Here is a 25,744-nt window from a genome sequence, read left to right as displayed (position 1 = left end):
AAACCTACATATCATCCCCATGACTACTACTTGGACCCCCTGGCTGGAGAGGAACAGCAGGGTCTTCAAACAATGTAGCCCAGACACTGCCATTGAAAATTGGCTTGCTACTATGAAATTTTGATTTGGATTCATGTAACAGTCCTCAAAACTTTTCGAGCCAAATTCTAATGTTACATGAATTGAGCAGAAAAAGTTTACAAAGGGAGGACCACAAATCAACACAACGACCATATCAATGGTCAATTCCAGCTTTATTCTACAATTTTCTCATGTCACATACATAGGCAAAAAGAAAAGGATTAAAAAAAGGTAAGAAATCACCCAGGTTGCCCATAATTAACAAATTGCCGAATGGTCAAACATGTCTCACCTCTTCTCACCACATAAACATCTACCAGCCTGCAGGGCAAAGTATGTGAGGATGATGTCAGCACCAGCCCTCCGGAGACACATCAGTGATTCCATCATCACTCTTTCTTCATCAATCATTTTGAGCGCCCCACCTGCCTTGATCATGGAGTATTCGCCTGAAACCTGGATAAATGAAATCCAATACGTATAGAAACAGTCGAGACAAACCGAATACAAAGCCAGTAACGCCAGAAAACCAAAAACCATTGAAATCCAACAGAAGTTAGGGGGCATCCACCCAAAAACCATTGCCTTTTTACTAGAGGAAATGTTATTTTGTTCATGCAGCACTTTTTCCCTCCTGACAACAGTTAATGCCAGAAAAAGTTTCAGAAGAGAGAGAGAGGGTAATCAGTAGCATAGGATAAATAGCATGATTTTGGAGAGTACCTGATATGCAGCAATTGGCAAAGGAGATTTATCCCTGAGAAGCCTTATGATATCCAAATAAGGAAGACCAGGTTTGACCTGTTGACCAAGTAAAGCATGAGAGGTTCAATTGTTGACAACAATGGCATAAAATTCCAAGAAAAGCAACACCAACCAAAATGATATCAGCTCCTTCAGATTCATCTTCATGGGCCTCAACCAGTGCTTCTCTGTAGTTTGCGGGGTTCATCTGATAACTGTTGTTTACCAAGCCAAGTTAATGCCCAAAGGCAAACATGTTAAGAAACATTAACCAAAGATTCAAAATTTAACTAACGATTTACGTTTTTTTGTCTCCAAAGCGTGGGTTTGAGTCCAATGCTTCTCGAAATGGACCATAAAATGCACTTGCATACCTGTTCATAAAATAAAAGACAGGCTGGCATGTTAAATGCTATCACATTGCCCCGACCCAGAAAAATGACTTCGCAATTGGCATCTATCAACACTAGCAAGTATTGAGATCCCAACAATGGCATATATACAATTCAGTCAAGAAATACGCTAGATAGGGTAGTGCATGGGGTGATATGAAAAGTTGTACATGGGGAAGTATATGAAAAAAGTTGTAAATTAGAAGGGAGTGTCGGGACATGAATCGGAGATTCGGAGACGACCTGAATTATCCAACAGAAATTTAGTCTCTTAACAAATAAAATAATGGATCCGACAGTGAGAGAGAGAGAGAGAGAGAGAGAGAGAGAGAGAGAGAGCGCGTGTGAAATGGAGTTAAATATTCATCAAGTTCGGAGGATACAGCCATGACTCACATCAAACTAATAAGCCAATGCAATATTTACTGGACTCATATCTCACTAAATGAACAGAGCATAATGAGACATTAGAAGACTCTGCGAGTAAAGAATGATCATAAGAGCATAATGGGACGTTAAGACTTCAAGGAGTCTGCTCTGTGTTTCACTCCCTCCCTCTCGCCCTCTCTATACCCACAACATATAGAACATAGTGGAGAAAATTTTGAAATTAATCAACTTACTTGGCCGTATAGGACATGATGGAAACATGCTGAAAACCTGCAGCATCAAGAGCAGCCCGAATTGCTCCTACTCGACCATCCATCATGTCACTAGGACTAACAACATCTGCACCAGCTCGTGCCTGTCATGAAAGTAACACCATCAACCATAAAAAACCAGTAAGATCAAAGACTTGATGAAAACGAAAACGTCGCATATCTGAAAAAACACACACACCAATGCACAAATATTTGTTGATTAAAGGTGCAAGATATCATCTCCCCAGTGTTTGACCACTATTGAAATTTGATATAATTTGCTAACCTAGTGAAAACAACTATACCCCCTCATTTCTTTTTTAACCCCCTCCCCCACCGACTAGGGATAGAGGAGAAGAAACCAAGAAATACTAGCCAAGTGGAGGTCAGCAAACCCTGTTAACCTTACGATAATATATTCAGAATCCAATTCAAGTATCTGATCTGGGGGAAGTTGTGAATTTTAATTGTGGAAATGCATAATTACCTGAGAAACAGCTTGTTTACATAATTGATGAACTGTCTCATCATTCATTATGACTCCTGTAGGACAACATAAGGAATGGAATTCAGTGAGAAATGCGATTTTTTCGCAAAGTTCAGATTATGCAGTATCCTGAAGAAAAAAAAATGGTGCTTCAGCGTCGTTATGCTATAATTTTGAACAAGCAAGCACACTTATTTTCTTAGCCCAATGATAAAACTCATTCCAGCTACAAGTCTTAAATTTGGCCATCTAAGTTGATGTGGCCAACCTCTGTTTTTCGAAGCGAGATATTTCATCTTCTAGTTTTTCTTTGGCTGATTATAATTTTAACACCTGACCAGTAATTTACCCACGTCATTTAACATCATCAACCCCAGGAAGCTTCTACTGTGGGAAACCCCCTGCTAAAACCACCTATATGACTTAAGAGCAACTATTTGACAATGAAATGAAATAAACCTAAATTAATATTAGAATGTAAATTTTCATGTAACAAATTATCCTCACGATCTTGGATCACAGAGCACACATGTTTACGGGTACAAAGAACATTTGCCCAATAATAGAATGATTTACCATACTTTTCTTTGAAGTTTAAACATGATAAAAAGAAGTAGAACTTGCTTAACTTACCATCTTCTCTCACAATACCATCATGCCCATCAGAGGAATATGGATCCAAAGCAACGTCGGTGTAGATAACCTATCGAAAGAGAAATTGAAGATTACAAAATAAGTCACATTTCCACAATGGGACCCTTTCTCTCAAAGGCAAGCAATTTAAATAGTAATTGTTGGACTTACAAGATCAGGATATTTGTCCTTGAGCAGCTGTATCGCTCGAGGGACTAATCCATTGTCATTATACGCTTCATCTCCTGTGGGAGACTAACAAACCAAAACAAATCACATGACATCATCCTAGGAAAGGGAAGAGTAGATTTTGATGCAGATCAAACACCTTCAAAGCATCTGGAACTTTTGGGAAGAGTACCACACTGTTGACACCAACATCCCTAGCCTTTGCAACCTGCATGGGAAAAACATATCCAAATTATTCTGCAGTATGCTAAAAGGATTTTATATTTGTATAGGGAATGTTAAAATCTTTAAATAGGATGCTGCAGTATGCAATCCTTCTTTCCAGCCATTGCACAAAGTTCCAAATATTGAGTTTTCAAGAGACTCAACTCATACCATTTCCATTCCTCATCCAAGAACCAGTTTAGTTAAAAGCTTTACAGATTCAACACCTCAACCTCCTCTATGCGACAATCCAAGGTTGCTTCACAAACTTCCATTCTTCCAAGTCCCATCTCCATACATTAAACTCATACCAATTCATTATCCCAGAAACAGCTGAGTTAAAAGCTTCAACACCTCAACAGCTAAAGGGTGTTCAACAAACTTAATTTTGCCGACTCTCATCGCCGTTCAGCATTAAATAACCCCATAGAAATCCATTTCAGACATTCTCCAAACTTTTAATTACCTCAACCGACAATGGAAAAGTGACTTGTAGCTTATGAGTACATTTGAAAGGGTACTTTCTAAAACTTTTCTATCTTGCCGCTCTTCTCTTGATTCTTGAAACCCTCCACAATGGCTTCCATATATGCACATTAAACCTTCCCGCAATTTGAAGTCCCAAGTAAACCATTGAAAAGACCCAACACCACATACGAAAACCCTTGTCAAAGAAGTTATGTCAAAATCACTTCCTACAGAAATCAATTCACACTCTGAGATGGTTGAGTGGAGAAACATCATAATGATCAAATATTAAGCTTCTAGAAACACCATAATGATTGAGTGGAGAAACACTACTTCGCAACATTTTATGTTCATCGAGTTCAAGACTACCAGCTACCTGATGCAGACTGCAGAGTCTCTGAACCTTTTTGATAAATAAAAGCTTAATTGCAAGTAACTTAATCAATGGATGACACATATGTTGAGTAGATCCAACTCACCTCTTCAACAAGCCCATGCCTCCACCCCAGCCGATAACATCCAGGCATAGCTCCAATAGGTGTATCTTCTTGACCTACAAAGTCACAAGTCATAGAAAATATCTTTTATCACGTAAATTAAGGCAGTACGTACAAACTAACAACGGAGACAGTGAGAGAATTTCTAGATAATAGGAATCATAAAGAAGAGAGATGCATGAGAAATGACCCTAACAATAACAATACCCACCTTCATGAATGAAAAGTGGATAGACAAAATTTGCAGGTGATAAATTAGTTTCCTGGAATGATGCTCTCATTGCAGGTGACTTGCGATTACGTCGGGGGCGCCGACTTAGTGGCTGATAATATCCAACATCAGAAAGCAAACTAACAATGAGAATGCACCAGTACCAACAAAATAATTCGATAACAAATCAACTTAAGAGCCCTGGAGCTTAAACACCTCAACAAATACACATAAAACATATGATAAAGAACAATAAAACCAAGATTTGGCAGTCAAGCTGATGATTGCCAGTGCTAAATTCAACAGGTAAACATAAAGATCTCTAATTTCCAAATGCAGATAAAAGTGGCTAGAACGCAACAATTACCAGAGTCAAATTAGATTCCGTCATTTCAATTAAAAGGAAAGCACAATAAACTCACAAGTGAAGGGACCTCAGGTGTTCCAGCTGGGGCAGCTGGCTTCGGCGGCACAGGCGGTGCTTCAGGCACGTTACCAGCCACAACGGCAGCCTCACATTCGGCATCACTCAATCCTATCTTCTTCGTCACTGCATCGCGCGAATCGCTAGCTCTCACCGCAAAAATTCGCCGTGATTGACGACCACGCGCCGCCATTGCTTGAATCCCCAAAATGCCACTTAATTTTACATCGACTACAGTCGGTAAAGGTCCAACAGGTCTGAGGCCATAGAACCTCTTGCAATCTAAAGAGTTGATTGCCGCGAAATCACAGGGCGTATTAAAAACTATCGATGCCATGTCTCCTTATCTGAATCGATTCTGAGTACGACGGAATCCAGTTGATGGTGGTTGAAGGTGTGGATAACCCGCGTAGCCTTTTGAGTTTTGACCGTGAACGACACTCGAACTCCCTTTCTCGGCCTGGGCTTCCTAACGGGCTTCAAGCTCTGTACGCATAATGAGATGGGCCGGGCTGGTCTGGGCCATTCAGATAAGTATTGTGGATTTAAAATGGAAAAGGCCCAGGGACCTGAAAAATTATAATTGTTTTCTTATTTATGTAGAGAAAAAAATACATTTTCTTAACTTTTCCCTCTCGAACTTCCCACCTGAGTTTATCCCACAAAATAACATTTGATTCTAACCAGAATAAGTTGGAAAATTGACCTGCACTAAACAAGACATGAGGCATACATAAACCGAATATCTAATTCCCATACGAGAAATAGAAGACACCATTGTGAAGTTTATCTACTTTGAATCACTAAGAGCGTTTATCAGTACCGACATTTTGAGCAAATGTTACATTGTTACGACTTTGCAGCCGCGACTAGGGCAGACCGGGCTTGTGTAAAAGATGCAATAAGTGATCCAAGCTGCAGCTTATCATTGCACCCAAGACTCAACCTATACCTGCACAACATAAAAGTGTTATGCTGGTGCGCAGATAGGGCATGTTTCCACTCAAAGCCGAGTCCAGATAGCAGACCGTAATCCAAATTAAAGCTTCTTTGCTAATAATACTTGTAATAGAATTCTCAAATAAGGAAGAACAAAAGGACACACAGCCAAAAAAAAAAAAAAAAAAAACACCCTGAAATTTTAAAGCAGAATAAAAATAATCCTTTTATCAACTAGATCATGTTGGAGATCTACGAATTAGTGATCCGGGGCTGGGCGTTCCCAATGGTTAGTAATCGCTCCTTTACATTGTACAAGGTGAAAGGTTTGATTCCCCACCCCGCCACCCCACCAAAGAAAAGAAAAGAAAAAACATATTACAAATCAAAAGTTACTAAATTTTCTTCTCACTTGTATATGTGTCCATCTACGGTAAGATTATCATGCACCTGTTACTTAAGTTCCTTTATCACATATGATTTTGAAGACTATGGCCAAGCTATTCATGTAATCATAAAAAGGATAAAAAGTAGAGCAACAGATAGACACATACTCTATGTCAGCCAAATCATTGATCAACTGAACTCGAACATTTGACGGCATCTTAATTTTAAAAACAAACCTGTCACATAAAGGCAACAGAGTTAATATTAAACAACAAAACTTTTGTGAAGAAGACATCTTAACTGTGCATAGCACTTACATTGTCACTTCTCTCACTATATCTACCAAGGCCAATCCTTTCCTTGCCTTGATTTCTGAGGTTCCTGAGTTCATCAAAAACGGAATAAGTATTATGAAGGAAATCAGTATAATGAACAGCAACAATCAAACAAAAAATGATCAGGGTAAATATATACGCTTGAAACTCTCTGAAAATGATTCGTTCAGAAGCCAGTAAGATATTTGCTCTATGTCTTTGGGCAATGGGTTTCCAGTACATAGGTATACTGCTTCTTCTGTAATCTGCTGAGAAGCCATGTGTGTCGACTGCAGTAATCAGCAAAGTAAAGACATGGCTCAGATTCACTCGAGGCAACAATTGGATTAACACAAGGACATCAAAGACTAGAGTCAGATATGACAAACATTATTCCCAGATCAGATAAATTTAACAAAGGAGGAGGATAACTTTTACAAAAACAAAAATATTCCAAGGAAAAGTGAGAGACTGAAGCACTATCCAGCTCAATAAGATGTGGATAATATGTTTTGTTTAGCTTATCTTAGTCAACAACCAACAACCATCTGCATTACAAAGTCAAGACAGAGGAACTGAAACCTAGTCCCCCAAGTTCAATGTCAAAAAGAAACAGAGTCACCAACATTTACTAGATGATTATAACATTAGATGGGAGTACATGAAGAAGCTGAAACCAAGTTTGGGATGACAGCTGAAAAAGCAAAGATAAAAAAATGTGCCTACAGGCAGTAGCACACCCGGGTGAGACTTTACGGATACAAATAGGCCACCCCAAAATTTTGGAATTAAGGCGTCTTGGACTGATTGATTAATTAGTGTTGAAAATAGCATTTACATGTACCCTCTCAGCTTGTTCCTATGGCATTCTACCCATCACATCCCCAGTTAACAGAATTCAACAAAATTTTTAAACATGGGAAACCAAGAGCTTTGCAGGTAAACCCGGCAATTGAACGTGGCCTCAATCCAATCATTAGGAAAATCATGGGTTGTGTCTTTCTACAGAGACTCAGACAAGGGTCTCTCTCATTTGGAAGAGTTTACCCTCGCAACCTCATGCGCACCCTGGGGGACTACCAAATTCACAAAAATAAAATAACCATCCATTTCTTTTATCCTTCAAAATTTATTGGTTAAACCAAACCACCACTTCACCCCCAGCACCTGAGCTCAAACAGCAAAGCAGAAAATGGTAGACTTTCAATTTCTATAACTATGGCTCCATCCCCAACTCAACACCATAAATACTGGTAAATAAATAACTAAACAGCACAACTATCATGGAACAAAAGATATTCCAGGCAATAGAGAAATTGTGATGGATTTTGAATTTTGATGCCCTTCAATCTTCTGTACCTCCCATTCCTCATAATTTCAGTGTAAATGCTCATTGCTTAAAAATCACTTTCCCGTCCATGATTCAAATTTCACATATGATGACATGGCTAACATCCAAACCTTTAGATGCAGAATTGTAAAGAATTGGATGGAAGGGGCAAAAAATGTAGAGGATTCAATCCAATTGTGATTGGCCATAATTCAGTAAAAAAAATGTAGAACAATGATAATAACCACTAAGAACTCAGAACCAATAACTGCAGCATTAGGTACCCTGTAACTGGTGAATATTGTCATAAAGTACCACTTTCGTAACACCAATATGAGTAAGCAAACTTCAAACCTGCAAAATGTTCAGTGCCTTCCTCATGTCTCCATTGCTAAGCCGGACAACTGCTGCCAAGCCACTCTCAGATACATCAAGCCTAGTGCAATGCAGAAAGAATAAGTACCAATAGTTTGTGACTCATTAGTCATTAGCCAAGCTACAAAGCTATAGTTACAGGAAGACAACTATAGTCCAATTTTCATCAATAATTTGTAGATCTAGAGAAAAACAAAACCAGAAAAAAGCCACCATAGCGAGCAGGCAAAGTTCATCCATATTAACTCAAACCATTGTGATGCTGTTACCGCATGAGTAGTACAACGATTCTCTTGCCAAAGTCCTCCTCTACCAATCTCCAAAGCTTAATTTGCCTCTTCCAAAGTAAGGCCCCAATTTATTTTTACTTTTTAAAAATGTGCAAGTAACTCTCAATTTTCAAACTTTTCATGAAGTGTGCAAACATAATATACTCTTCTCCTTCAGCAAGCCAAACATAAAGAGCAGCAGCCAGCGGGTAAGCTAGGTAAAAGAACCATATTTGACTGCAATATGCTTAACACAAGCTAAGCTGCATCATTCAATTACCAAATTACGTGTGCTTTCAAAGACACAAGAAAACAATTAAATATGCAGCGAATTCCAGTTCAAACATATGAGGTTGTCAAATGTGTTAGACTAACATCATATAAAAGACAAAAAGGCACCAAACAAATTCAAAGAAAATTCATCCCACCATAAAGATAAACAACCATATCCAAAGGTAAGAAAGAAGAGAAACATGGCGGAAAAAGACTCACCTCTCCTCCGTAATGACATGTTTGAGTCTCTCAGTAACATGAATAGGGTCAAGAGGAGCAAAACGAAATCTTGTGCATCTAGACTGCAAAGCTGGAATGATCTTGTTGACATGATTACAGATAAGTGCAAACCTAGTATTCTTTGTGTACTTTTCGATCACTGGACCAGTGTGCCAATTTGTATAAGATAGGAGTCAATAGAGCTGAAAGAGAAGGGGGATGGGAGAAAGAGAAAGGATAAATGGTACCTCTACGCAATGCAAATTGTGCGTCCTTGGTCATGGCATCTGACTCATCTAATAAAACCAACTTTACAGATGACTTAACGCTGTAAAGACAAAAAAGAGCTATACTGTTACTAGCAAAATCAACTGCCAGTTATACGAAACTTGTCGAATCGGAATGCAAGTAACATTAAATATTTGAATATGTACAGTGAAAATTCAGATTTCCTTGAATAAACAGACGTACAATGGTTAAGTGAAGGTTCAAATTTCCTTCTATGGCCCTGTTGAATGTAATGAAAGGAGTACTATAAGTACCATCCAAACTGGAGCACAGTCTATCATCCTAGGAGGAGGATCAAACTCATGTTTATTCCAGGGCCACACTAAGGTTGGCATGTAAGTTACATGAGACAGTACAAACATGAACACTTGCCATGGCTCATAGACAACTTACGCCATTATGAAGCATTGTACAGAGTATGGAGTGCTGAGCTCCAAGCTAGTAAAACAATGTCAATCATGGGCAATTGGGTACAAACATTAAAAACAAAGAACACAAAGAGACAGAGGGCACAGATTTTATGCACACGACAACAGAATGCTCACACGTAATTAAAGATTACCCAAATGAGAAACTCTGAGTGCTAGCAAAATCCTGAATCTGTTGCCGCACAACATCAATTCCCCTGTCGTCTGATGCATTCATCTCCAGTATCATATTATGGTACTGAGGTCCATAAAGCTTACGTGCCACAGCAAGAATAGTTGATGTTTTACCCGTTCCAGGAGGTCCATATAATAAGAGATGAGGCAATCTGTTCTCGCTAGTCAGCTTATCAACTATTTTTCAAAGGAGAGGAAAAAAAAAACAATATTAGAAATAGAAAATGGGATATGCACCAAACCAATCTAAGAAAATAGAAACAGCCAAACAAACTCAAAGAGGCTTCAGTTCAAATTCCTTTACTCTTTGTTTCCTTTGTTGTGATTGACCGATAAAAACAGATCATATCAGCAACCTAGCACTGATATTAAAGATTACCAGTCTTAATTTGAACATTCTAATATTTCAAAATTCAAAATTTCCAACCAAAGACTGATTTTCCAAAACTTGAATTATACTAAATCTAGTATGGCTCTACACTCCATCAAAACCCTTAAAACAGAAGCAGCATCCTGAGGAGAAATTTATAAACCGTAATCCAATACCTTCCACTACTGTTCTGTTCTTTTATCAATAACTACAGTTTCTCGAAAAACAACCAGAAATTTTTGACCATATCTTAGAAACAAAAAGTTAAATAAAAAATGCATGAACCCTAAGGAGAGAGGTCAGGAGCAATAGATGATTACTAGTGTCGATTATATCGCGATGGGCGGCAACATCGGCGAGTGACTGAGGACGGTACTTCTCGACCCACAGAGTAGCTTTGGGGACTGGTGGTGGTGGGGTGCCTGGTACGACGACGTTTTCGCCTTTGTCAATTGGCTTAAGAGAATCATCATCCTCCCCGTCGATATCCATTAGCGATATAACCTCCGTCATTTCAATTGCGCTTTCAAACTCTCCCTACTGTTCCGTCTCAATTGTCAGTGCTTTGAGCCAGACAGAAGAGAACGAGGGCTTCTGGGTAGCATTGAGAAATGGCGCCAAGCATATGTCTCTAGGAAAAGGTTTCTTGGGCAGGCGCGGGGACGGAAAGTGAGAATAATGCACAATAAAAATATTTATATCAATCAATAATAAATACTAATAATAATCCTATGTCGTTTTCTCTCTCGAAGTTGTTACTTCGTATTGTGTGGGTTTGAGATATCTCACCCATGTGTAAGTGTGCCTTGCAAGTTGTAATAGAAGTTTAGTCCCAGGGATGCTCCTGGTTTTTCAAAAAAAAAAAAAAAAAAAAATACTAATAATTAGAGTCGTTCAAATTCCGGGTAGAGTTGGGCCGGGCCAAGCTCGGAGGAGAAATCTGCGACAAGTAGAGTGGGCCATCTCTCTATCTTGGTCTGGCCCATTAATTTTTTGAGCCGTTGCGGCCCATTCATAAACTAAGGTCATATTCGTCATTCTGTCTACGGAAGACTGAGAAAATTTCAAAGAAGCAATAGTACATCAAATCCTAATTTTCGAGGGCGCCAACCAAAGTCCAAAAGGCGGCACAATACACACTACACAGAGAGCTATGGCCGGCATCTGACTTCCACCTCAAACCGTCCTCTCTCTGTCTCTCTCTCTCTCATACACACATATTTTGTCTCTCCTCCATGTCATCAAGTAGGTCCCACCGGTTCACCTCCGGCATCTCGCCTTTCCGTTCCCGAAAGTCAGCGTCGCAACCGCCGACTGTCAAGCAAGCCGGTCGGCCGGTAACTCCTTCATCAACTTCATCGTCGAGGCCTCCTTCGAGGCTATCGGCCTCTCCTGCGAGCACGAGCGCGAGCCCTCCAGCCCAGGTCCTTGACCGGCCCGAGACCAGTAAGTCCAGGGAGAATGTGACTGTCACGGTTAGGTTCCGTCCTCTCAGGTAACGTATTTTTGGCCCTCTTTGTAATTTCTTGCTGGTTGAAAATTTAGAGGATAATTAGTCTGTCGTTTAGCTATTAGTGATCATGGGGAAACTCTGTTTCTTTTTACCTTATTTTGCAGTGCTAGGGAGATTAACAAGGGGGAGGAAATTGCATGGTATGCAGACGGAGATAATACAGTGAGGAACGAGTACAATCCTTCAATTGCTTATGGGTTCGGTTAGTATTGTTGTCAATCCTGTCTGTAGTATATATTTAAGTACGTATTGATTGTTATATAGAAATTCAGATGTTAAAGTAGGCATCCTATAGTTGATGGAAGCAGAATCTCTAAAATAAATAGCTTAGAAGAAAATATGTAAGCGAATTTAGGGTGATTTATGATGGAATGTGCAAACTGTAAAGGATTATATTAACCACTTACAAAAGCATAAGCTATTGGGAGATTCGTTTCCTTTTTACATAGTAACAGAAATTGAAATAATTTGTTGCTGTATTTGTTTTATTTGAGGAGTCTATTGTGTCATATCATGTGAAGTATTTGAAGCCGGCCCCATAGATTTGCTTCCTATTTGTTAGTTGGTGCTCGTAAATGGAGGTTGTATTTTTTGTAAACTTAGCTTTATTTCACCTTTTCTTCTTTCAACTAAATCTAAAAAAATCTGTGTTTCCGCTGGGCTATTGAACGCTTTTGATATTAATGCAGATAGGGTGTTTGGCCCAGCAACAACGACCCGACATGTTTATGATGTTGCTGCCCAGCATGTTGTTAGTGGTGTTATGCAAGGGATAAATGGTAATTATATTTCTTCATTGATTCAAGAATTCTTATGTTTAACAGAAAAAGTTCTTTAACTATTTTTTTTATGCTTGTGTTATAATTTGAAGAATGATATTTTTTCAATCCGTGAATTTAATCGTGAAGTTGTTTTGGGAAACAATATGGAAAAAAAGAGTAGCTTGGGTTGTTAAATGACCATTTCAGCTAATATGCTAACTTGTTGGGTGAAGCGCAATTTAATAATTTAAGCACATTCCATTTCCAGGATGTTCAAGCCCACATTTGGGGGCCGGACATCCCACATGGTGTGAAAGTCCATACGTGGGATCTGGACATCCCACGCAGGGTTAGAGACCACGTGTGGCCGTGTGGGCCAGAACAATCCTTTTAAGGTTGGCCAATGGGTGCGGAAATTGTTTGAAATTGGGGGAGGCAGATGCGGAAAATAGGGATTGAATCTGTAGCCCCTTGTCTGATACCATGTTAAATTACCATTTCACCCAATAGGCTAGCCTTTGGGTGGAGGCTAATTAATCTTTTAAACTCATTCTAACATGGATCATGAGTATATGTTTTCTGCCTTTCCAGAAATGCTTCTTGTCTTTGTTTTTTGTTATGTGGAGTAATTGGGAAAGGTGAAATAATTATCCATTGCATCTTGGAAACATTTTTTATGGAGGGAGTGAGGAACTGCTTAACTCTGGCGCCTTTCCTTTTCATTGTATACGTACCTGATTATGCTGCATCTTCTTGTTTGAAGCTTGTTTATGTGTTTTACCTACTGTTGATGTCAGAAACTTCTCCCCTTTTTGTATTCGGGATAGACTTTCCACTCATGAGAGGTTTTAACTTTTCTGACATTGATCGTCTATCATTGGAAGTAGTTTTATACTTTCCCGAGACTGATTCTTGTCTTCAACTCTGGATTTTTTTACTGTTGATTGTTGATGGGCCGACACTGTTTCCTAGGTGGGCTCTTAGCCTCTTACATCTAATACTTGATAGTAATCGACGATTTTGGATTCCTTTATAAAAGCAAGTTCTATGTTATATTCAAGACACACTTTCATATTGTAAAACTCTAGTTTCAGCTAGCTTCACTCAATCATCCTAGGAAAGAGTCCCAGTTGTTACATCAATGCCACTGGCATCTCATTATGATCTGCCCTTGAAGGGTACTATTCTTAAAAGACAGAGGCTGCTTCCCCGAGTTTCTGTAAGCTTTTGTTTAATCCCTGGCTTGCCTCCCCTGCCTTACTGTATTTGCAGCCCATATCAACAAAAGAGAACATGTCATGCTGTGACTACACATCATGGTCGACAAATTGCTTCCTTCACTTGTTGTTTTTGCCACCCCTAATAATTCTTCTATTTCATGCAGGTACAGTATTTGCATATGGTATTACCAGTAGTGGGAAGACTCACACAATGCATGTAAGACGCTTGGTAGAAGCAATTTGCATAGCACCCAGTGCTTACATTTGTTTGTAATGTTGGCCTCTAGCTTGTCATTTGTTGACTATGCGAACATGTGGCCTAGTGGTAGAGTTGCAGGAATGTAATTTAGAGGTCACATGTTCAATTCTTGGAAACATTCTCTCTACATATTATGTGGGGATAAGGTATGTGTACATCCTGTCTATCGAATATCCCACCCACTATGGGAGCCTTGTGCACGAGAGTTGGTTATTCACCTTTTATTCATTTAGCTGAGACCACCATTGGTTGGGATAAAGGCTGATGGTTTTATCCTGATGATAACGATGATTTTTCCGTTGTGACAAAAAAAGGTACTTTTTTCGCTTCTCATAATAAGGATGAAGTGGAAAGAGTACTTTTTCGCTTCTCATAATAAGGATGAGGTGGAAAGGCTCTTTTACTCTTTTAAAAAAGTATTGTGTGTTTTGAAATGCTGTCAAGTCATTCGAAATCGCTGCCTTGGGGTATGCATGTTGAATGCACCAGGATAGTGGATCATGTAACCCGAATTTTTTTAGTTCTACTTGTCTTTGCTTTTAATCCTGTGAAAAAGAGTATGTTGCATAATCCAGAATCTTACACACACCCAGTTCCTTCCAATGCTACTTTGTTGCTGAGAGGAGGGTTTCATGAAATAAAAATTAACATGAGCCTTGGTCAAAACCCAGCATTTAAGACAGAAAGGCACTTGCATGCCTTACCTGTCACTTTTGCGTGTTCATTTAAGTTGGTAAACTCTATTTCTTCTTGTTTTTCAAGTGCTCAGAAACTATGATGGTACAAACTTACTCTTTTATTTTTGTTTTGTAGGGGGAGCAAAAATCACCTGGAATTATTCCTTTGGCTGTGAAGGATGTGTTTGGAATTATTCAAGAGGTCATTATATACTTTGCAAGTTAATGAGTGTAACTTGAACTATCCTCTAGCATTTACGGACATTCTCAATTATATTTCAGATGTCCGGGCGGGAATTTCTTCTTCGTGTTTCTTACCTAGAAATTTATAATGAGGTCAGCGTCAGTTTATTTTGCTTATTATGAACTTAATATTTTTATCTCTCCTATCATCATAGTATACAATACATTTCATACATATGTGTGTTTCTATGTACGTTTATGTAAATGTGTGTGTAGCATGTACATTTTGTGTGGTTGAGATTTCTGAAGGATTTATTACACCAACTAGAGTTGCACGATTTACGCTGACGTATATAGTACATGGTGTTGTATGAGCTTGCACAAACCTCTTTTCCAGGGGCCTTTGTATCACAAAATTTTTTCAAGTTATTGGATTGAATTCTTTGATTGACAACAAATATTTCATCTATTCCCAAAAATATCAAAATTTGATTTGTTTGATGCTTTTCCATATGGGCTGCTGTTTGATGTCAACTAAGATCTGTGTTAAACTTTTCTGTGTTGAGTTACACATTTATCTTGGGCTTCTTGCAACACCAGACCTGTTGGCTGGCACTGAACATCTTCTCTGGAATAGATTAAGTGCATTCAGATCATGAAGCCTCGAGGAAGGAGATCCCAAATTTTTTCCTGGCCATCTTGCAACATCATACCTGGCTGGTGGCACTGCTCTGAAAGTTTGTTCACATTTCACAGGAATGTCATTATTGGTGTCAGAATTCCTCGCACTAATCCCTGCTTGAATTTTTGGCAATATAACCCATGGGGCACCTTGCTTCAATTCTTATCAGCAAGCATTGGATACTATTATACCCATGGGCCACTCTTCTGTAGGATGGTTACTGAACATACTCGTCAGATATGGATCTCCGGATGTTTTCCAACTTTGCTGTTTCAGATTTGTTCTAATATCTGTATCTTTATTTATCATGATAACATATATAAAGAAGGAAGTAGTTTTTAATACATTAATTTTTATTGTACAAGTTGCAAGTTGCATTGCTATTCAATGTAAACATGTCAAATCCTATCAAAGAAGGAATTCCAGTTTTTAAAGAAGTCCTGAATCTCAACACTTATGAAACAAATTCTTGTTGTTTTCTTCATGATTGATAATGAATTTCCTTTTCTTCTGTCTAGGTCATCAATGACTTACTTGATCCAATCGGGCAAAACCTAAAAATAAGAGAAGATGCTCAGGTACTTGTATTTTATGGAGGAGCTATGAGATGATGAGCTATTTCATATTCATTGCTGCTTTGTAGGTTATTCCTTGTAGGATATGGAATGTTTAACCGTACCACTATAGTAATCGAAAAATATCAGTCATTTAAACTTATGCATGCCAAATGGGTCACTTGCCGTCTACAAGCCTTTTTGATCTTTTGGAATTAGAATTGGCTGGAGATTGCTTTCTTATCCCCCTCTTAAAGCAAGTAAAATATCCTCCAACATAGCAGCTTCATCTTTTTTCCTAATTTAAGAGTTACCCTGCATGACCTGCAACTCTGCAAGACTTTTGTGCTCTTTCCCATTATCTCTCAATACTTATTTTTAATTTATTTGGCTCTACTGAAAATTAAAGGAGCTTTTCTCTGGCTGGCCTAGTGTGCTTTCGGTCATCATCTGTAGTTTGATTTATTTCTATTGTTCTTGATAATGAGAGCCTGATTTATGAGATAATGTTATTAAGAGATGGGCTTTTTTATGTTGACAGGGAACTTACGTTGAGGGAATCAAAGAAGAAGTCGTTCTATCCCCTGCACATGCTCTCTCATTGATAGCATCTGGAGAAGGTGTAATGACAATTTATTGCCTTCAAGAATGTGAACTTGGAGAAAGTTACATAATTTCTTGTTTACTGTGGGTAGAATCTAATGCATGTTGAGATGCAACCTATGCTTTTCAATTTTCTCTCTTTGTATTCCTTATTTGATCATAATCTTAAATATTCTACATGTGTTTCTATATATGCTCATAAAATTATGTTGCTTTTCTTATATCTTCCAAATTTACGATCCTGATATTCTCCTTTTGCAATTTTATCATTCATGAGTATTGTTTACAGTTTCTTTTTTTTTTTCAGCCGAATAGCATATTTAACATATCATTTTTTAAAATTTTCAGAGCACAGGCATGTGGGTTCAAATAATTTTAATCTTCTCAGTAGTCGGAGCCACACTATATTCACCTTGGTATGTATATATTTTATTTTCAACTGATAAGTGTGGAACATATGTTCTTCTTTTTTTGAATAATGCCTCTAGCACTTTAAGGCTATGTTTAGACTAAATGTTCAACATTTTAGTGGATGACACATCTAACTAGGAAGTGTCTTTTAATTTCATTTTATTGGAAAGCAGAGCAGAAAATATTTGTGCTTTCATGTCAAATTATTTTACTTTGTACAAACTTCGATTGATAGAATTGTGCCTTCTCCACTTATTTGAAAGTTACATTATGTGTTCTATTTGTAGACTTGGTGTAAAGTTTTGGTGGTACTGGTGGCATTGAACAATATCGTTCAAGAGTGTTGTAGCGAATTGGAAAGATTGAGAACTGTAGTGTACAAAAATGAAATGTCTCCCACTGAAGAATTCGTGACTGTTCTTAGTTTCAGAATACTTTAGTTGCGTTTACTTAAATGAAGTATTTTTTAAAATATTTTTTTGCGGGGGGTGTTTATGTCAAGATTACTTGTGGTGTCTTATAATGTTAGATTTTATTTTGCTTATTTTTTAGACTATTGAAAGCAGTCCACGTGGGGAAAATCAAGGAGAAGATGATGTAAATTTGTCACAATTGGTAATTTCCATATCTCCATTTCTTACCTTACTCTCTGATATTTGACTATGAGTAATTTTATTTTCGTCAATTCTTTGCAGCATTTGATTGATCTTGCAGGATCTGAAAGTTCTAAAACTGAAACAATTGGATTGCGGAGAAAAGAGGGCTCTTACATTAATAAAAGTCTACTAACTCTTGGCACAGTACGGAATTGCTCTTTTTTTCAGTCTTATCTCCTCTCAATGTTTCTTTTTTCATTTATTTTTATAAGTGACTATTGGCACTTTAGTAGCTTGGATATGCTAATGTGATTATCCCCTCTGTGTTTGTAGAACAAGAACTTCTGTGATAATTATTTAGGCACTGATTGAGCTTTATTGCATATACTGACATTATTTTTTAAATTGAAACTGCGTACTCACACAGATTAAATTCAAATTACGACAACTTAAATGCATATTCGGATTGATTCTGCAGTGATGCTAGTCTAATGTGAATGAATGTTAAAAGCACATTTATAATTTAGAAGCATATGATTAGACCTAGTCTAAACATATGAAAAATTTTATTGCATGATGTTGGGATTTTTTGGGCAATGAGTCTGCATGAAATGTTTTACTTTTAGTCCTTTAATCGTTGATGTGGTTATGATTGCCAACTTGGCAATCTTGTAATGGTTGCCTTTAAGAATCATAGACTTTTAAGTCTTTTTTAGTTATTAACTGCTTGCTGTTGGCCCATTGCAGGTAATTTCGAAACTGACTGATGGAAAAGCCACTCATATTCCCTACCGAGATTCAAAACTCACCCGCTTGCTACAGTCATCCCTCAGTGGCCATGGGCGGATTTCTGTAAGTTGGGTGCAAAGTTTCTGCATTTGAAATTTGTATGATCAGCAACTCTGCCTCACAATAATTAAATTTATTCCCGTCAAACTAGAATTCAGATGTTGCATGCTTGTTTTGGAATAGTTTCTGTTATTATTCTTTTTAATTGTGGGTGGGGGTTGGCACTGTCGCACTAATATTCCTTTTTCCTTCCTTATTCTGGGAGCTGTTCTTGTTGTGGTTGCTGTGGTGGTTGTTATTGGTGTGCTTTGTGTTGCTGTCATAGTCTCAGAATTGTGTATTACTTGTACATTAATACTAAAGCCCATGCACGTCCTTGGTACTCTGTAGCTTATATGCACTGTGACACCTGCTTCTAGCAATAGTGAAGAGACACACAACACATTGAAGTTTGCCCATCGGAGCAAGCATGTAGAAATCAAGGCCGCCCAAAATAAGGCAAGTCTGGAAGTTTTAACTTCAAATTGTTCACTTTGTTCTTTTGTTTTCTAAAACATTTCCTTCTCAGATCATAGATGAGAAGTCTCTTATCAAAAAGTATCAGAACGAAATTTCTTTTCTGAAGCAAGAACTCCAGCAATTGAAGCACGGAATGATGGGGAATCCTTTTGTGGGTGCATCTACTCAAGAAGACCTGGTTAATTTGAAGCTTCAGGTTTGTGCTTGCACATACAATTTTTTGCCTTTTCTTTTCCAAAGCAGAAAAAGAAACGCAAAAAGGCTCCAAGTGGATGCCACCTCAATAGTTAGAAGGTTATGTACAGGACATAAAAATTGTTCACTATTCAGGGAACTGCAAAAAAAAAACACTTTAAAATTAATACATTATATAAAGATTTTAAAATTTTCTTTTAAAACTATGCACTTGTCATGATAATAATGAATTTATTTGTTCAAATAGAGTACTTAGAAGTCTAACCTGCTAGTAGCTAATTATCATTCTGGTCTCTTCTGTTGTATCATGCTTGCTTTCTTCTGATATGCATATTTTTAATGGCTCCTCAGCTGGAAGCTGGGCAGGTTAAATTGCAGTCGAGATTGGAAGAGGAGGAACAGGCCAAGGCAGCTTTGTTGGGAAGAATTCAGCGATTGTCCAAACTCATATTGGTTTCAACCAAGAATTCCATGCAATCAAGTATTCCTGAAAGGCCCGGCCACAGACGACGACATTCTTTTGGGGAAGATGAGGTGTGTTATTATTATTTAGAGATCTCCGTGTATGTGTGACAAGTGATCGCCTCCATGAACTTATTGATTATTCCCTTTTGAAGCAGCTGGCGTATTTGCCAGAGAGAAAACAGGAATATATGATTGAAGATGATATCGGAAGCCATGCATCTGAAGTTTCAGCAGAAGGAAGGGACGATGCCACCAATCTAGATGAGTTAGTCAAAGATTACAAAAGGAACAGGAGGCGGGGAATGATTGGCTGGTTTAAAATGAAAGTATGTACTTATTACTATTCCAATTACTTTTGATTTAATTTAAAAGGGAGTTGGCTTCATTAGGGTATTTCAAGTTGTGAAAAAGTATGGTATATGATCTCTTAATTGAGATTGACTTCCTTTTGCTGGTCAACACCTCATGATCTTAATGATCTTGTACTTTTAGTTCGCATATAGAGGACACAAGTCACAACTTGTTGTCGTGGGTTTACCATTGGGGTAGAGTCTGGTGGGCTGTGCTTTCAGTGGGTTCCCTCGTCACCAAAAAAAAAGTCGCAACTTGTTGATCAGTCTTTATTTTTTTCCATGAATTTTATCCCTGACTTTGTTGAAATGTTTTTATTTCAATTTCTAGAATTAGACTCGCTGTTATATATAAAAATAAATGATTCCTATTGTTAGATCCAGATGCAATTTTATTCATTAGACAGCTGATTTTGACAAATTACTTTCACTTTGTTTTGGTGGTATACAGGGAGATTATAATATGAATAATAAGTGAGATGCAGGGAGAAATTTAGGTTAAAAAGAGCCTTATCTTTATGGTATTCTGTGCAATACATGTCTCACCGCTAGTTGCTGAAGGTTTGCATGATGATAATGATGTTTGAACATTGTGAAAACCTTTTAGTATTCCGATATACAACAATCTTATCCTTTGAGTGAATGTGGAACTTTTGTACCTTAAAGTCTAATAGTTACTGTGGGAAATAATGCTTGACTCGACAATTTTTTTACAAAATAAAAGTAAGTTCTTATCTTTATGCCAGAGCATAACTGTCTAAACAAAGCATTGTCAATATTTCTTATTTATTAGCTTTCAAAAGTTCCAGAAAGTTTTAAAATTGAACTGAAAGCAATTGGCATTACGAATTCCTGTCAGTAATTTTTTTGATATATATCCATCCTAGTATTATTTTGAGGGGCCAAGTATTTTATAGTTTTGATGGCTTGGGATATGTTTTTGTATGAACAACAACAAATGCAGTATACTTAAAGTATACTGTTCTTTCCAATGCAGAAACCTGACAGCCTGGTTGGATCATCTCCAAGTGCTACTGGTGAGAGCTCCGAGAGTGAGTCGCCTACCCCTTATTCAAAACCATCGGGGGATAAAATAATGCATAATGATATGACGGATAGACAGAGAAAATCAGTAGGTAGATGGGGAGATGATCCTCTGGCCATTAACTCATTTCCAGAAAAGACCCAAGCAGGTGACTTGTTCAGTGCAGCTGTCACAGGTCGCCGCCTGCCTCCGGTGAGAGAAATTTTTACCACCACGTATCTGCTTCAATTGATGCTAAATATGCTTGAGGATGCATGATTTATGTTAAATTAATTAGCTTCTTGGAGCTTCTGTAGAAATTATAGTCTTGATAACTCTACTCACAATTTTGTAATCAAACTGTTGAATATATGAGAAATTTCATACTGCCATGCTGAGGTTGTGTAATTACTGAAGATGGCATGTTTGGAATTTTTTATGTGACATTTTGTTCTGTCATCTTTCCAGCTGTCTCAGCATTTTTTCTTTTGATCATTGAAAGCCACCGTTAAAGCTAGCTTATTCAATTTAATGAGTTTACATTGGTGCATCAGAGCTTAGGGCTTTGAACTTGTAAGATTAATTGAACGATGAAATGTCTTCTTCTGCAGACTGGGGCCACAATAATGGATCAAATGGATCTGCTTCGCGAGCAAATGAAAATGTTAGTTGGGGAGGTGGCGTTGTCCACAAGTTCTCTCAAACGGTTGTCAGAGCAAGCAACTGGCAACTCTGAAGATTCACAACTTAAAGTGAGCTTCCTCTTGGGTCGTTGCTTTTAGAATGGACCAGGAGTTATTAAACTTAATGAGTGGCTCTTTCATATTTGTAAATATAGGAACAGATGCGGAGGTTGAAATCTGAAATTAGTGAAAAGAAGCGTCAAATACGTGTTTTGGAGCAGCGGATGATTGGCTCTGTTGGGTTGAGTCCACATACTGCAAATGGCAATGAAATGTCTCAGGTAACTATGCGTAAAGTAATAGTTTCTACAAATAATGGAGAAACCAGTCTTAGCACTTATCGTATACGTGTAGCCTAGTCTACGAAGCTCCCAAGTCCCACCACTGTTGAGCATAGGAAGAATCAAAACTCAAAAGTAAGCGGCCTTACCCAATTGCTAGGAAATGGAGAGTAGTTGTATAGATGGTGTAGTTCACGTAAAATTACTAAAGGATTTTCTTCCTATATATTTTTTAATTTTTAATTTAATTGCACTCTAGGGTAAATTAAAGACGAAAGTCACAATCTATTCAATTAATAGTTAGGTATGGGTGTTATTGATTATAACAATTGCTGCATTTCGCCCCTTTAACATCACTGATATTTAAGGACAATTCATTATGCACTAAAGCTTTAAAATGCCTGTTCTTTTCTCTTGCACACCTGTGCTTCCACTATTTATATTTCAAAATCCCTTATAAATAATGCATCTGTATTAACAAGTAATATATAATGTAAGAAGGGGGTAGAATGAAAACTTACAAAATTTGTCTGATACTGGACAAATGATGGGATGAAGTACGTCCACCCCCCCAGGCCCCAACTCTGAAAAAATTGAGGGAACTTCTTCTTCTCCTTTTCTTCTACCTTCCTTATTTAATTTCTTTTTTGTGGTCGCTACTTCGTTGACTAACCTTTGACATTTATTATTTGTTTGATACTCTCATATAGGCACTGTCGAAGTTAACTTCCCAGCTAAATGAAAAAACTTTTGAACTTGAGGTTTGTTATCCCACATTCCTACTTGTGACGATCATTTGTTAATTTTAAAAGCTAAATTGTTTTATTAAGATATTCCTTCGTTGTGGAATGATTGAACAGATTAAGTCAGCAGACAATAGGATACTTCAGGAGCAACTACAGATGAAGGTACAACTCAAGAGCTGTAGGATTCAATTGTGGACTTCCATTGTAACAACTTTGGCGCTATTATTTTTTGCAGACATCGGAGAACGCTGAGATGCAAGAGACTATTCTTTTGCTACGGAAACAGCTTAGCTCATTAGCAGATAGGAGCTCCAGCAATCCACTACATCTTCCAGAAAGGAATCATCAGACTTATGCCAAAGAGCTATTGGACAAGACTATTGAAGGGTCATGTGAAGAAGCTTATGCCGATGAAAATACTCCAACAAGTGTCATGAGCTTAAATCGAATATTTTCACAAGGGGACTCCAATGAATGCAGCGGCGATGCATTTTTTAATTCCCAAGTTCTTGTGCAGGTTTTCCCTCTATTTTTTTATTTCCTAATTCTTCTATATTGGTATTGGGTATACTACTTTTTTCAAAATGCAAACAGAAGAGGTGCCAACTTTTGATTTTTGTCCTATTTGCTATTCCAAACACACATACATAGCCTGCTGAGATAGAGAATTTAAAGCAAGAGAAGGTGAAGCTGATTGAGGACAAGGAAGGGCTTGAAATTCACTGTAAAAAATTGGCAGAGGAGACTTCTTATGCAAAAGAATTGGCTGCTGCTGCGGCAGTTGAGCTTCGAAACTTGGCTGAAAAAGTAACCAGGCTTTCATATGAAAATGCAAAGCTAAGTGGTGATCTGGCTGCTGCAAAGGAGGCCTTGTGCAAACCTAACTACTTTCAGAAATCTTCACTAGATGATTACAATGAAGATAGAATGAGTAGTGGTCAACCTGGTGGGTGCCTGAGAAGACGAGAGTATGAGTTTCTGGTTGAAGAAATGCAGAAAGAACTCAATTTAAGATGCCAAGCAGATGTTGCATTGCAGACTGCTCTGACTGAGAGAGATGAGAGAGAAAGTGAGCTTCGAAGAAGGCTCGATGAAGCAAAACTACGCGAAGAAGATTTGGTGAATGAGCTCGCAAATATGTGGGTTCTGGTTAACAAGATGAGACTGTGCGGCATTAGTGGTGACGACTTGTCATCTGAAGGGGCCCATATGTTGAGCATTTCCCAGCCAGCCATCAGAAATGGATTCTTGCTATCTAATTTTCAGTCATTTAAAGGATTTAAAGAGGAAAGCTGTAAAAGCGTCGATGAGATTAGAACATTAGAGGAGTTGAATGGTTGCTATCAGATTCAGAAGGAAAGGAAAAGATGCAAAGAACTAGAAGTTCTAGTTTCCCGATTGAAGGTAAAACACTTTCTTGACTGAGCTTCTTGAGAAACTGACGATGGCCTTCCTGATAAATTTTTTTTCTCTCCTTTTTGAATTTTTTTTAGCTGCAAGTTGTATCCTCCTTTGATGTATATATCATGAAACATGGCATTTTTGTGCAATCTTTATGCTATCACTTCCATAACAAGATTGTCTGAGAACAAAATATTGCCCTAAAATGTTTATACTAATTTTTTCCCCTCATTGATTGTAGCTGCACTTGGTAATAAGATTCACAAATATGGCTTCATATCATGATTCTCGGTTATGTATTTTGTCAAAAGCATATGTGAAAAAAATCCTATGAAGAATCACAGAATTAGTAATTTAGTTTTTATCATCCCTTAGGGTGAAGACATTGGAGGTATGGATGTCACTGCACTTGAAGAATTGCAGAATTTTCATCTTGAGGCGATAACAAAAATTTGTCATGCAAAGGTAATTTGTTGTTGGTGTTGTTAATGTTCTTAAAAATAAGATATTTGTTTTCATTATTTTTATTTTCGTCTTGTAGTTCTTTTTGTTTGTTTTTCTAATGTGTTCCTTTAACACGCAGTGTGCACTACATTGATCAATTTTAAGCTAACATGAATTCTCCAGCTGAAGGAGTTATTGACCTTGGAGGTTAGTGTTGATTCTACTTATGACTCTGGCTGTGCTGCTCATATTGCCTGTTATATATACTGTGACTTGCATGAAATGTTGAAATTTCTTGCTTCTATTTTTCACATCTCACAAGGTGTGGAATTAGTGATTGAAACAAATGTATATAATCTATGTAAACGGTGTCTCTATTTGAGCATCCAGTTCAAGACCACTTGATAACCTGCTTTTGTTTATGGAGTAGAAGTAATGCTATAAACAAAAGAGTAAGTAGAAAATTTGCCAACTTCGGGTTATATACACTAATCATGGGTGTTTGGCTGCTATATCTTGTAAACAATTCATGTGCTCAAGGCATTAGGACTTAGGAGTGGTCATGCATGGGTTCGGGGAAAGGCAGATGTTGGCAGCCTTACCCCAATTAGTGGAGAGACTGCTCTTGTGACTCAAATTGACTCTTATGTTGCAATGACGCTATGGACCATGGTTCACACAATAATGTGCTAGTGAGAAAATTACTAGAAATTAAACGAGATTTGAAAAGCTTGCTGAGCATGATTATTATCGAAGCGGCATGTCATCAGTAGATGGTCTATTTTCTTGTGTTTTTTTTTTTTTTTGAACCTCATGAATTAGTCATCCATTTTTGCTTGTAGTCGAGCAATGTCAAATAGTGTACTTTTTTACGGTATTGCCTTGATAATGACCAGCTTGAATAGAGGGGTAAGGTGGGCTGGCCTGGCCCACCCTGGCACAGTGAGCCCCGGAGGTTTTGTGGCCCAAACGTCTCAGACACCCCTAAACAGAAACTTATTGTAATCTAAAGGCATTGCGGATTATATTTTCAAGTTAATTTTTTTAAAAT

At 37.9% G+C, this 25,744-nt stretch overlaps 3 protein-coding genes across 5 annotated transcripts; 1 reads left to right on the top strand and 2 right to left on the bottom strand.

Annotated features, from left to right (window-relative positions):
• Positions 1-108: 108 nt before the first annotated feature.
• On the bottom strand, positions 109-5,462 carry LOC119993119 (delta-aminolevulinic acid dehydratase, chloroplastic-like). 2 transcript variants are annotated; one of them, XM_038840058.1, is made up of 12 exons: positions 4,970-5,462; positions 4,548-4,659; positions 4,319-4,392; positions 3,307-3,375; positions 3,150-3,233; positions 2,979-3,048; positions 2,346-2,401; positions 1,841-1,962; positions 1,128-1,199; positions 959-1,040; positions 805-882; positions 109-537 (listed from the first exon to the last, which is right to left on the bottom strand). In XM_038840058.1, the coding sequence occupies exons 1-12, from the start codon at positions 5,306-5,308 to the stop codon at positions 370-372; spliced, it is 1,326 nt and encodes a 441-aa protein (XP_038695986.1). In that variant the 5' UTR covers positions 5,309-5,462; the 3' UTR covers positions 109-369. The 2 variants fall into 2 exon arrangements, with proteins under 2 accessions (XP_038695986.1, XP_038695988.1); XM_038840060.1 differs by having other exon boundaries at positions 109-530.
• Positions 5,463-5,541: 79 nt separating this feature from the next.
• On the bottom strand, positions 5,542-11,020 carry LOC119993120 (replication factor C subunit 5-like). Its single transcript, XM_038840061.1, has 9 exons — positions 10,658-11,020; positions 9,928-10,144; positions 9,326-9,405; positions 9,078-9,237; positions 8,296-8,377; positions 6,772-6,901; positions 6,615-6,678; positions 6,465-6,533; positions 5,542-5,923 (listed from the first exon to the last, which is right to left on the bottom strand). Exons 1-9 carry the CDS (start codon positions 10,848-10,850, stop codon positions 5,821-5,823), a joined length of 1,098 nt encoding a protein of 365 aa, XP_038695989.1. The 5' UTR covers positions 10,851-11,020; the 3' UTR covers positions 5,542-5,820.
• Positions 11,021-11,430: 410 nt separating this feature from the next.
• Positions 11,431-25,165, top strand: LOC119993323 (kinesin-like protein KIN-7C, mitochondrial). 2 transcript variants are annotated; one of them, XM_038840399.1, is made up of 25 exons: positions 11,431-11,832; positions 11,955-12,052; positions 12,540-12,629; positions 13,996-14,048; positions 14,904-14,969; positions 15,050-15,103; positions 16,151-16,210; positions 16,728-16,806; positions 17,138-17,205; positions 17,753-17,815; positions 17,896-18,000; positions 18,544-18,648; positions 18,976-19,083; positions 19,154-19,300; positions 19,651-19,833; positions 19,920-20,090; positions 21,112-21,351; positions 21,750-21,890; positions 21,977-22,102; positions 22,813-22,863; positions 22,963-23,010; positions 23,084-23,365; positions 23,500-24,252; positions 24,625-24,714; positions 24,833-25,165. In XM_038840399.1, the coding sequence occupies exons 1-25, from the start codon at positions 11,573-11,575 to the stop codon at positions 24,845-24,847; spliced, it is 3,456 nt and encodes a 1,151-aa protein (XP_038696327.1). In that variant the 5' UTR covers positions 11,431-11,572; the 3' UTR covers positions 24,848-25,165. The 2 variants fall into 2 exon arrangements, with proteins under 2 accessions (XP_038696327.1, XP_038696328.1); XM_038840400.1 differs by lacking the exons at positions 11,431-11,832; positions 11,955-12,052; positions 13,996-14,048 and having other exon boundaries at positions 12,611-12,629.
• The last annotated feature ends 579 nt before the right edge of the window (positions 25,166-25,744 follow it).

Source organism: Tripterygium wilfordii, chromosome 23 (genome assembly GCF_013401445.1).
Source record: "Tripterygium wilfordii isolate XIE 37 chromosome 23, ASM1340144v1, whole genome shotgun sequence".
Lineage (NCBI taxonomy): Eukaryota > Viridiplantae > Streptophyta > Magnoliopsida > Celastrales > Celastraceae > Tripterygium > Tripterygium wilfordii.
Note: the sequence above shows the minus strand (reverse complement) of the source record. Positions and strands in the feature narration are given on the sequence as shown.